The sequence below is a fragment of the Ovis canadensis genome, chromosome 11 (genome assembly GCF_042477335.2).
Source record: "Ovis canadensis isolate MfBH-ARS-UI-01 breed Bighorn chromosome 11, ARS-UI_OviCan_v2, whole genome shotgun sequence".
Taxonomy (NCBI): domain Eukaryota; kingdom Metazoa; phylum Chordata; class Mammalia; order Artiodactyla; family Bovidae; genus Ovis; species Ovis canadensis.
In genome coordinates this window covers 44,576,789-44,588,817 of record NC_091255.1, presented here as the reverse complement: position 1 = coordinate 44,588,817, position 12,029 = coordinate 44,576,789, and the positions used below count along the sequence as shown (strand labels likewise).

General features: G+C 56.4%; 1 protein-coding gene and 1 long non-coding RNA gene across 8 annotated transcripts; one reads left to right on the top strand and one right to left on the bottom strand.

The window, feature by feature from the left end:
* Positions 1 to 480: 480 nt before the first annotated feature.
* On the top strand, positions 481 to 10,344 carry EPN3 (epsin 3). Of its 7 annotated transcripts, none has more exons than XM_069543125.1 (10): positions 481 to 1,215; positions 4,216 to 4,892; positions 5,851 to 5,969; positions 6,647 to 6,727; positions 6,973 to 7,101; positions 8,031 to 8,118; positions 8,588 to 8,857; positions 9,034 to 9,150; positions 9,281 to 9,511; positions 9,739 to 10,344. In XM_069543125.1, exons 2-10 carry the CDS (start codon positions 4,355 to 4,357, stop codon positions 10,074 to 10,076), a joined length of 1,911 nt encoding a protein of 636 aa, XP_069399226.1. In that variant the 5' UTR covers positions 481 to 1,215; positions 4,216 to 4,354; the 3' UTR covers positions 10,077 to 10,344. The 7 variants fall into 7 exon arrangements, with proteins under 7 accessions (XP_069399226.1, XP_069399224.1, XP_069399229.1 ...); XM_069543123.1 differs by having other exon boundaries at positions 912 to 1,215; positions 6,973 to 7,116; XM_069543124.1 differs by lacking the exon at positions 481 to 1,215 and adding an exon at positions 1,992 to 2,676 and having other exon boundaries at positions 6,973 to 7,116.
* Positions 5,052 to 10,132, bottom strand: LOC138415054 (uncharacterized). Its single transcript, XR_011247067.1, has 3 exons — positions 9,726 to 10,132; positions 7,004 to 7,054; positions 5,052 to 5,630 (listed from the first exon to the last, which is right to left on the bottom strand). It is a non-coding gene; the product is annotated as an uncharacterized lncRNA (long non-coding RNA).
* Positions 10,345 to 12,029: the final 1,685 nt, after the last annotated feature.

Here is a 12,029-nt window from a genome sequence, read left to right as displayed (position 1 = left end):
CGAGGATTGTGAGGATCATACTGCACTCTTAAACCCTAAAGGCCAGATCCCTTTGTCATCAGCCAGAGGTTATTCTGGATTCTAGCCTGCTTATCCCCTCCTCATGTCAAACCACCTGGCCTCTTTGAGCTTTTTTTTTTTTTTTTTTCTGCTTTAAAAACAGTCTCTTAACTTTCTGCTCCCTCCCTTGCTCAGAGAAATATGAAGTGGATGAGAGATGACTCTTGCTAAGCAGCATCTTGTCAGCTCCAGCTCAGACTCAGCACCGTAAATTCTTCTCTGTCAATAATAATCAATCTGAGCTAGGCTTCCTGTGCAGAGTGGGCTCCAGGCTCCCAGAGTTTGAAGAACAGTTTTGCTAATGGTGGTCTCACTGCCTTAAATGCTGATGCAGCACAGGGGGTGGGGGGAGACCCGAAGAGTGGCTACCGTCTCCTACCCACCTGGTTTTGCATTTGATGCTTCTGATGAGGACCTCATGGGCCTCAGGCGTCCTCCAGTCAAGATATGGCAGGTTTGGAGAGAGCAGGGCACTCTGAGCCTGACCCCATGTGAGAGATGCAGAGAGGGCGCTGTGCCTAAAGTCCTGATGCCTCCTTCAGGGTGGCCGCAAGGACCAGACGGAAAACCAAACAAGGCAGTAGCCCACCAAAGGGCCAGCCCCAGGGAATGGTGGTCCTGGCCCAGAGGAGGAAGGGTGGGGGGGGAGTGGGTGTTGCAGCCTCCCCTCCCCACCCCTAGTTTCCCCTGAGGAGGCAGAAGAAGGGTTAACTCACTGCAGAGTGGGGGTGAGTCCCCAGCACTGGCGCGAGATCTGTCCCTGGCAGGCAGCCTTTCCACCTCTGAAGGTGCTGCCTGCCTGGTCAGCAGGAAGGGGTTAACACGCCCTGCGCTTCCTCCTGTGTCCTGTTACTGCTGAGGCAGACCTGCCTGGCCAGCTGAGCAACTTTCTTCCTGAGTGCTGCCTGCCGGTTAGGCGTCCAGGAAACAAGTAGGTGGGAGGCAGGGCATTAGCCCCTTCTGTGGACCCTGAGCCACCCTTCTGAGGGGTCTGCACCTCCTGGGAGACGGTGGGTCTTCGGGACGAGGGTCCGTGGTGGATGGCTCTGGGGATACTCCCGAGGCTGTGCCGTCCTTCTGCTGCGCAGGCTTGGAGGGTCACTGCAGAGGCTGCCGGTGGCCCACGGGCTGGGGCCAAAGGAGGCTGCATTGGAGGTAAGCTCTGGTGGTGCCTGGTATGGAAAGCTGGGGGCTTAATCTCCCTTCCAGGTCTGAGGGAGAAGGATGAAGAGGGCAGGGTGACAACAGAGGAATCTGGAGGCATCGCCCCCTACTCCCACCCCTCCTCAGGAAGGGGGCCTCCCAGGGCTGGCTCCCCATCCCGGGACCAACATCTTGGGTGGCATTCCCCACAGACTCCTTCCACGGCTTCTTCTCAGCCTCTGTTGCAGCTCTAGCCTCAGGACATCCCCCCACCCCCAACTCCAGTGCCCCCAGGACACATCTACCTTTGGGCTGACTTAAGCTTAGAGCTAGCACTCACTCCACTCACTGCAGCAAGGGTTAGGGCACTGCCACTCCCTGCCCTACTCAAGCGGCACCTGGTGGGAAGGGGCTGCCTCAGCAGAGGACGGGAGGGGGTGCTGGCCCATGGGGACACACACAGGCTTTGACAAACTCATGCACATGACTCAACATATCTGGGTTCTTTCCATCTCTCTGGATCCACTCTCTGGGAATGCCATCTGCTTCCTTAGTCCTGACAGATCCCCCACTGCTGTGGGCCCTGAGAAGAGCAGGCTCCTGTCTGCCTGTAAAGTTCTTGGTACCCCAGACACGGGAGAGAGCGGATGCTCTAGCCCCTGTGGCCTGCCCTGCCCCCTGCTGGCCCTTCTCCTGTGACCTCCTGCCTCCCCCCATCTCTGAATTGGCTGCTCCGCCTGGGCTTCTCAGTGTCCTTCCTTCCACCTGACAGGGTCTGGCTCAAGGTCACTGCGGTAACTCCATACTAGGCTGCCTGGCTGCTGCCGCTGCTACTGCCACCACCTTATCAGCTGCTGGGTTTCTGTTTCACTCCCTTTTATTTCTGGGCATACTGTGTTCGATAAAACCCTTTGCTTGTAACACTGCTGGCAGCCCTCCCAGCCACCCCCTCCTGAGGTCCTTCCTCTCCTTCCCCCTCCCTTTCTTGCTCCCTGGGCCTCACCCTGCCTTCTCTTCTTCCCTACCGCTTCCCCTCAAACTTCAGTGGGGGTGGAGCCTCCTGGTATTTCTGATTCCTCCCTTAGCCCCGCTCGCTCTGGCAGAAATGTGCAGAGAAGGCGCGTCCATTCCCACCTCCTAGGAGGAAAGTTCAAGCAGAGCCACAGGGCCCACACAGAGGGTCCCCTCCCACTACCCCCGGCCAAGCAGGAGGGCCAGGGCTCCTGGTGCAGTCAGGATGCCCGACTGGTTCTCCTGGTTTCAGTGGCCAGCCCTGGGAGAGGCTTGTACTCAGGCAGGCTCTAGGGCACAATTATTTCTCATCTTGACTCTTGCCACCTGCCAGCCCACAGGTTGGGGAGGTAAAGACAGGTTTGAGTCACTAGTGAGGGGGAGGGCAGGCATTAAACGAGTGCTGGCCAGGGCATCCTCAAAGAAGGCCTGTCGCTGGGATAGAAAGACAGCAGACTGAAGGTAAGCCCATCCTCAGCCAATGCTTTCTGTCCTGCCTGTGCTCACACAGGGCCCTGTGCTTTGGGCCCAGGCTCTCCCAAGCACAACTGGTCCTGATGAAAACTCCGAAGACTTTGAACGGTGCCCAGGTTGGCAGGGCTGGCTGGAGAGTTGAGGTTGGTTGGGGAGGGGAGGTTTGTTTTAGGCTGGCAGGGCTGGCTGGAGGGAGAGTTGTTTGTTGTGGGGTGGGGGTGGGGATCTTCCAACTCCTGCTGAGTCCCAGGGAAGAGTTGAGAAGTACAGTCTCCATGGGTGGTGCTGAGGGGTTTGGGTGGAGGCCAGGTCCAGCCATTGTGATAGTGTGTGTGTGTGTTCATTCCAGAGGGACAGTGGTGGCAAGGGGAGGGGATTTGGGTTTTGGTTTCTGGTGGGGTCCTAGAAGAGACTTCCTCTGTCTCGGGCCTGGTCCTGAGGTTGTGGGGAGGGCAGTGGGCTGGCCCTAACCGTTCCTCAGCTGGGAGATCAGAGGTCTGTCATGGGCCCAGGGCCTTGGGGGTTTGGGAAACCCAGACTGACCTTGCCCTCAGGTCATTTCATTTTGGCTGAGAAGGTAGGACTGAGACAATAAAGCAATCAGGTGAATTAATTACAAAACTGGTGATGCTGACAATAAGTACTGCATTTGTCTCCTGATCTGTACGTGTTAGTGCCAGCTAAGCCACCTACGGGTGACTGTGGGCATGCCATACCCCTCTCTGGCCTCAGTGTGTACAGTGGGTCCTTTTTGGAGGCAGCCTCCCCCAGATGCTCCTTCCTTGCCTTGCTGCCTCATTCCTCCTCACTCTTCCCTTTGAATCTCAGATCTCAGCTCAATCATCACCTTCTCTGGGAAAGCTCTCTTGATTTTCCTAGCTTGAGTATTCCTGTGTTCCTCTGCCCTCCCATGTTGGACTGTGATTGCCTGTACCCTCAACAGGACATGGGTGGGCCAAGACTTGTACTCTACACTTGCCATAGTGCCTGGCTTAGAGAAGTCCCCAGGAAATTGGTGTTGAATGAATCAAGCTACAAAAATAAATGATATAAAAACAGAGGAAAGTGAGGATGGAGAAGCTGGAAGGATCAGTCTTAAGCCCAATCCCAGCAGAAACAGGAGAGTTAGCAAGGTACAAGCAAAGCAAGCAGGCATTCCTTGGGGCTTACTTTTGTGTCCCTGACTAAGGCCAAAGGCTGTGGAACATATCTGCCTGGGTTAATCCTGGCTCTGCATTCCCCAGCTCTGTGATCTTGGACAAGTCATTTAATTCTTCTCCGACTTGTTCCCCATCTTTGAATAAAAATAATATCTTTGTAGGTGTGATTGTGAAGACTAATAAGCACACAAAGATAAAAGTACCTCCTGAATAATAAGTAAAATAAGAAAAATAAGTGCCTGCCAAAGGCTGTTCCTGGCAGCAGGGACACCCAGGCCAGGCCTGGTGGGCCAGGCCCACCTTGCTGGCTGAGTAGGGCCAGCGAGGTGGGCCATTAGCTCTGAGCTCCAGACCCTCTCTTCCTCAGACCCATGTGGAAGCCAAGGACACAGCTGCCCTGCTGAGAGCACAGCGGCGCACCCTTGGAGACCGTGACCTCGCGACAGTGGCCCTCGGCCCTCCACCTCCGGCTGGGGCAGGGGCCGCCCGTCTCCGAGTCCTCGGCCATGACGACGTCAGCGCTGCGGCGCCAGGTGAAAAACATCGTGCACAACTATTCAGAGGCGGAGATCAAGGTGCGCGAGGCCACCAGCAATGACCCCTGGGGTCCACCTAGCTCGCTCATGTCCGAGATTGCCGACCTGACCTTCAACACGGTGGCCTTTGCCGAGGTCATGGGCATGCTGTGGCGGCGGCTCAATGACAGTGGCAAGAACTGGCGGCACGTGTACAAGGCGCTGACGCTGCTGGATTACCTGCTCAAGACGGGCTCTGAGCGGGTGGCCCACCAGTGCCGCGAGAACCTCTACACCATCCAGACACTCAAAGACTTCCAGTACGTCGACCGCGATGGCAAAGACCAGGGCGTGAACGTGCGCGAGAAGGTCAAGCAGGTGATGGCCCTGCTCAAGGACGAAGAGCGCCTTCGGCAGGAGCGCACCCATGCCCTCAAGACCAAGGAGCGCATGGCACTGGAGGGCACGGGCATCGGCAGCGGGCAGCTGGGCTTCAGCCGTGCCCGTGGGTCCCCATCCTCCTACAACTGTGAGTCCAGGGCATGGCTGGGGACAGGGAGGCAGCCCGAGTTCTGACTCTAGCTCTGTGGCCCCAGCTGTAGATAAGAATCCCCCACTTGGAGGAGGGTCTGAAGATTCCGTGAGATAAAGAGGGTAACACGCCCGCACACAGCAGGTGCCCAACAAGTCAACGTGAACAACAGTGTTATTTATTGTAGGTTTGTTACTGTTAACTCCTGGTAGCGGGGTGGAGGCAGAAGCATAGGCTCAGTCCTTATTCTGCCCCTTCCAAGCCGTGAGATCTCTGCCAGCCAGCTCTCTGAACTTCAGTTTCCTCATCTTTAAAGTAGGGATGAACTAATCTGTCTCCACTGTCCAATTTGAGGACTAAATGAGACCAAGCCCAGGAGTGCCCTCAACCCTGTGCTCAGACAGGCAGCACACGGTGCTGCAGAGTCGCATTCCTCTTGAACCCCCAGCTCAAGGGCACTGCTCTTGAAAACTGGGGCAGCTGCCTACTCCACTCTCCTCCCCGAGAAGAGGGGCACTTCCCTGATCTGAGGGCACTCAGAATGGCTTTCCTTAACAATGTGCTGAGGGCTTGGAGAGCTGTGACCTTGACTGAGTGCCACCTCTTGCCCTCCCACCACACTTGACCCTGAGCTGGATGGGGCACAGCTGGAAGAGTCCAGGAACTTGAATCAGGGGACCTGGGTTCAACTTGCTGCAGGACCTTGGCCAGGTACCCCTCAGAGCTGCTGCACCTCTGTAGAGGAAGGATTGGAATCTTTTATTGGGGTGAAGTGGAAGCCCTGCAGAAAGTGCCAAGCACACTGCTTGACCCCTTGGGGCCCGAGTCTGCCAGTTGCTGCTCTCCCCCTCAGTTTCCCTCTCTGAGCTTTAGCTTCCTGGCAAGGGGGGCGGTAGGGGAGCCCATGAAGACCTGCATGGTTACAGAAGCCACGATGGGTGGCTGGTCGTTGCAGCCTCCTCCTCATCCCCCCGCTACACCTCAGACCTGGAGCAGGCCCGGCCCCAGACATCGGGAGAAGAGGAGCTGCAGCTACAGCTAGCCTTGGCCATGAGCCGAGAGGAGGCTGAGAAGGTGAGGCCCCTCCTGGGGCTCCTGGGGGATGGGGTGAGGGGGACTGGAGGAGGGATGGGTGCCTGGATGCCTCACACCTTAGATTCTTGGGCTTCCCTACTCTGGGCCCCAAAGCCCTAGTCCTGCTCCCAAGGACAGCATAGGGCCTGTGTCCCTTGGGCTGGGTTACTGGGATTGGGGTCCGACTCCTCACCCTGGGAGTGGGGTCCTCTCTGACTGGGCCTGGAAGGGGTAGTGTGTGCGTGGTGGGTTGGCAGTGCCTGTTTGTCACATGGGCCTGCCATCACCTCATGGAGGGGAGGGGGTGAGTGTGCTGGCAGACACCTTCCTAGGAGATACAGAAATATGCTGCCCCCATCAGCTATTCTTGTGGGGGTCCAGGGACAGCCTACCTGACAGCCTCCTCTCTGCCATCGCCTCTGTGGATCCAGGCAGACCTGGCAGGACTCACACAGCAGGGCCTGGGGAGCACTCAGGGTCCCAGGAGAGGATGACTCTTCTTTTTAAACTGCATCTCAGATCCAGCTCCAGGCAGGGAGCAGACTACACTCACACTGCTGTCTCGGGGCAGGCTGCCCACAGCCACTCAGGGTGGGCTTTCCTGCACAGGGCGATGTTGCCTTTTGGCCCAGATAGGAGCACTGGGCCCAGTTCACCCCTCTCTTCCTCCCTCGCAGCCGGTCCCCCCAACCTCCCACAGAGATGAGGACTTGCAACTGCAGCTGGCTCTGCACCTGAGCCGGCAGGAACAGGAGAAGGTAGTAGGCTAAGCCACCCATGCTGGTGCTGGTGAGGTGCTGGTGAGGTGCTGGCGGCGGTGCTGGTGAGGTGCTGGTGGAGGTGCTACGCGGGTACTGACCAGTCTCTTCCACCTCCCTGCGGTGGTCCTGCTGCCCCTGACCTCAGGGCGCCTCCCAGCCTGCACTCTTCTTGACTCTAGCTCAGGTCCCCTCAAGTCTAGAACGGGCAGCTCAAGTTTTCATTACTCTGGTGCCTTCTGCAGGAGGTGAGGTCCTGGCAGGGAGATGACTCACCTGGGGCCAATGGTGCTGGAGCTGGAGCCCATCGTCGTTGGGACAGAGAGCCTGAAAGAGAAGAGAGAGAGGAAGAGGAGAAGCTGAAAACCAGCCAGGTAGAGGAGTCTCAGGTAGAGGGTTAAATATTGATAAAGAGTATAGAACAGTGCTTGGTATATAGTAAGCACCATTTAATGTTTATTCAGTGAAAATAAGGGTAGAGGGGATGTAGCAGACTGAGGTCCCATCCTTCATGGGCTGGTGACTCAGCTGGTGGCAAAGTGGGATGCAAAACATCCTGATGTGAGATGTCGGGTTTGGATTCTGTATTTGCTGCCATTTACTTTACAACTCAGGGCATGTCATTGTCTTGCCTCAGTTTCCTCCTCCATTCAAGTGTGCCAGTTGGACAGTTCCAACTCTGACATTCTAGGAGCATGTGATACTGTGGATCAAGTCTGAGAGTAGCCGCTGGTATATGGTACTGAAAACATCTTGGGCTCATACACATATTGTCCAAGGTGGAAGAGCGTGTAGCTGCTGGTAGCAAGGCTACCCTCCAAAACTGCTCATGCTACCCTTGGGATGTCTCTGTACTCTTTCAGCCAATGTTCACGGTGGCAAATTTCTTTCGGACATGGGCTTAGGGAAGTAGGCTTATCATAAAATGTGTCTTACCACTGATGGGCTGAGGGGCAGGACAGCCAAGGAAGGGGTCAGGCAGGCTTGCCTTCCATCCCAGCTCTCCCTCTCCCTGGCTGTGTGACTTGGGCAATTGCCCTCTTAGCCCAAGCTAGCACATCTGTAAAATGGGAACCCCAACAACCTTCCCTAATCACAATGCAGGTTGTTAGGAAAATCAGACACTAAACGGATGAGGAAACATTTTATAAACGGGAAAGCGCTCTGCAGAGCCAAGGGATCATTAATAGATGTTTGTGGAACGAGTAAAGAAGAATGAGCTGGAGTGAGGATGACAGGTCAGGGCCTGCCCTTCCTCTGGGCCCCACCTTCTCTTGAGCATGGCTGCCTCTCCCCCCAACAGTCCTCCAGCCTCGACTTGGTGGACATCTTCGCATCAGCTTCAACCCTGCCCTCCACACACTGCTCTGCTGACCCATGGGACATCCCAGGTGGGCATGCAGGGCTGCAAAGGGCTCCCAGGCTGGCCCCCGAGAGCCCCTTCCCCCCAGACACCTGCTGGCATTCCTTCCCCACAGCTGAGGGCCATTAGGCACGTCATTCACTTCTCTGAGCCTCAGCTTCCTCTGTGCCTTGCAGTTGGAGTGAGGGAGGGGACACCTCTAAGGATCTCAGCTTTTGGGAAACTCAGAAATGTTCTCTTGTTGCTTCTGGTCACCCTGAGTTTCCTGGCCCAGCCTGTCCCTGACTGGGAATGCGGCCTGAGCTGCCCATGCCTGGAGGTCCAGAATCCTAGGATGAACTTGCTGAATATGGGCTTCAGCTCACTGGGTGGTCCTGAGTCTGTATCCCATATGTGAAATGGGCCCTTGTCCTCCCAAATTGGTCTAGGTAACTGGGAAGGCTCTGGACTGGGGGTCCGAGTGGCTTGGGGTCACATCTGTGCTATCCCCATTTCAGGTCTCAGGTCTAACACAGAGCCCAGTGGCTCATCATGGGGGCCTTCGGCAGACCCCTGGTCTCCAGTTCCTTCAGGAAGTATCATGTCCCAGAGCCAGCCCTGGGACTTGCCTCCTGTGCTCTCCTCCTCTGAGCCCTGGGGCCGGACCCCAGTGCTGCCTGCTGGACCACCAACCACAGACTTCTGGGCACAGAACTCCACCCCCCACAAACTCCCCAACAATGGAGCCAACCCCTGGGGGAACCTGGTAGAGACCTTCAACACACCTGGTAAGTGGAGGGTCAAAGGGTATGGGTGAGGGGCTGGAGGACTTCTGGGCCCCCCTCTCTCCAGTGCCAAAGGGCAAGAGATCCTGTGCTAAGAGGGCAACTTGCCTGGAAAGGGACCAGCCCAGTGCTTGCCCTTTCTGCCAGCCCATCTCATCTTCCTTTTTCTCCTTGGCTAGCGTTAGATGGTTCTTCCACCTTTGACCCATTGGCCAAGCCTCCAGTATCCACAGAGTCCAAGGAAGGGCTAGAATGCACCCAGGCTCTGCCCTCTGGGAAGCCCAGCAGTCCTGTGGGTAAGCAGGAGGCAGGGAATGACTGCAAATGTGGGGAAAGATGGGCCCCCAGCACTGGCCTCAGCCTTCTTCCTCTCACAGAGTGACCACTCACTCTCCCTACCAACAAGCCCTGTCATTTCTATTCCAGAGCTGGACCTGTTTGGAGACCACACCCCCAGTGTAAAGCAAAATGGCACAAAGGAGCCAGATGCCTTTGACCTGGATGTACTCGGGGAAGCACTAGCCCCGTCCAGCAGGGACACCCCAGCACGCCGGACTCCTGAGTCCTTCCTGGGCCCCTCAGCCTCCTCCCTGGTCAACCTTGACTCATTAGTCAAGGTGCCCCAGGCTGTAAAGACCCGGAACCCCTTTCTAACAGGTAGGACACTCCCTTGTCCCTACTGGGTCTCCATACTAGGGTCCCCTGCTCTTTCTGTTTCTCCCTTCAGAGCCCAACCCCTGCCTTAAAATCTTAGCTCTTTTTTTTTTTTTTTCCTATTTCTAAGACCCGAGATCTTGCTACTTTGCCCCCTCTAGCCCCCTCCCCACTTAGGACTATGTCCCCTTGGCCCGCTCCAAGTCCCCCAACCCACCCTCGTTCCGCAGGTCTCAGCACTCCATCCCCCACCAACCCGTTCGGCGGGGGCGAGCAAAGCAGCCGGACTCTGAACCAGATGCGCACAGGATCCCCAGCGTTGAGCCTGACGGCCGGCGGGCCGATCGCGGCGCCCTTTGGCTCCATGACCTACAGTGCCTCCCTGCCCCTCCCGCTCAGCAGCGTGCCGGCCGGCGTGACCCTCCCTGCCTCGGTCAGCGTCTTCCCCCAAGCCCGCGCCTTCACGCCGCCGCCCTCCGGGAGCCTGCCGCAGCCTCTGCTGCCCACCTCGGGCTCCGCCGGACCGCTCAACCAGACCCCTCTGACGGATACCAACCCCTTCCTTTGAGCAACAGCCCCGCCCCCGGCTGCCGGCGCGTGCTCGCGATGCCCCGCCCCCTCCCTGAGCTAATAACAACTGGGCCCCGCCCCCTGGCGCGGGGCGGGGCGGAGCTTCCACGCCAGGACCCGCCCCGGGAAGGAAGGAAGGCTGAGACTCCGCCCAGAGACCGGTCTGGACTTTGCCCCCACCTTCCGCAGACGCTTTGCAGCTCCCGGAGCTGCAGACTTCTCTGGGGCAGAGACCACGCCCCGTAATAAAGACTGGAATCCCTGTCCTCAGCTCTCCCCAAGTGGACTTTTTGCCAGGCGTGGCGGCCAGGTCTGGACCACAGCTTGAATCACTGGCTACCCTGGAAACGACTGCTCCACAATGTGGGGCACAAAAACGCTCCCACTTCCCATACAGCCCCCTCAGCCTAGCACCTTCGCTTGTCCATGCTCCTGAGACTCTCTCTCAGTCATTCGATCATTTCATCCATTTATCACACAGAGGCGTGGGGAATAATCTAGAAGCAAAGGACAATAGGCAGTTGTTCCCTTGCACAATCATTATGTACTAAGCACCTTAGACCGATTATTTCGTTTAATCCTTGCATCAGTATTCTGAGGTAGATAATATTACTCCCATTCAGGACCAGCTACATAATTAGTGCAAAGTAAAAATGTGGGGTCCCTTGTTCAAAATTGGGTTAAGAATACAAAAATGGGAGCAGCAGAGCATTCGACCAAGGGCAAAGCCCTTGGCCCTGCTCCTTCTTTATAGGTGAGGTTCAGAGAGGTTAAGCAGTATGCTTAAAGTCACAGAGCTGGCAGAGTAGGGCTGGGATTCCAAGTCAGGGGACCTGGCTCCTCTGCTCTGAGCTCCCATGCTGGGCCCCAATATTCACAAATATTGACTGGCTGCTGTGGACAAAGCACAGGGCTCATCTCGGGAGGGACTCAAGAATTGCTAAGTGCACAGTCTCCAGGAGCTCAGAACCCACAGGGGCAAGCCCGGTCCAGGAGTCCCCACAATCCTTTGTTTTACTGACCCACCTTAAATCTGGTTCTTCTCTCCTCTCTTCACCAGGACTGGCAAAAAACTCAGTTTCAAACATGACCCCTCCTAGGGCACTGGTGTAGATCAGAAACCGGGGGAGGAGCAGAACCTATTACCTTATCCTGAGGGCCACCATAGTCACCCTCATTCTTTTTCTACTCAATGCTCCCCCCAACCACGGGCACTGGTGTGGTCTTCAGTGCTCAGGGGCTGGCCCTGCAGGCCTCAGGCCTTTTGGGGGCCTAAGGTAAAATGTCCTTCCATAGGCCAGAAACAGCAAAGTTGAGGGAGGATACAGTGCTGGTCTTCTTCCTAAGGTAGGGGTGGGGAAAGGAGCTGCTTTGCTTTCTGGAGGGAGGCAGCCCTACTGTAGCTGTTTCAGACAGGGTGGACAAGAGCATCTGCTTAGGAGCGGGACTGACAGCGTTCAAAGCTGCTCTAAGGTTTCCACTTAATCACTTGTAATAAGTGGTTATGCCCTTTGACCTTGAGTAAATAACTTCTCTATGACTGTGCCTCCATTTCCTTATTTGTCAGATGAGGACAAGAGTTCCTTACTCATGAAGTGGTTGTGTGGTTCCTCCCAGGCCAGTGTCCAATTCAGCCCAGGGTCCACCCAATTCAGAGACTCACCTTGAGGAATGAATCTGCTACATCCGTCATTCCTGGTTTTGCCAGGCAGTACCCAGACCCATCTGTCTTCTGCACAAATCTGGGAGATCTCCATCCTTCTTGGTCACTGACCCACCTTTCACCCTTCCTCAACCTGGGTCTCCTCTTGTTAACTGGCTCTCCCTGTGGACACCACTTATGTGAGGATTCCCAAGGGGTGCTATTTTGCCTCCCACCAAGAGGAAGTTGGTAATCTGGCTCCTTATCTTGCTCTGGACCATCTTCTGCCTGGCAGACCCCTCCCGCCTT

Coding starts and splice junctions, on each gene's coding strand:
- EPN3 (XM_069543123.1), top strand. CDS start 4,355: ATGACGACGTCAGCGCTGCGGCGCCAGGTGAAAAACATCGTGCACAAC. Junction 6,728..6,972: donor GCCGGCAGGAACAGGAGAAG/GTAGTAGGCTAA, acceptor TGCCTTCTGCAG/GAGGTGAGGTCCTGGCAGGG. Junction 9,512..9,738: donor CCGGAACCCCTTTCTAACAG/GTAGGACACTCC, acceptor CTCGTTCCGCAG/GTCTCAGCACTCCATCCCCC.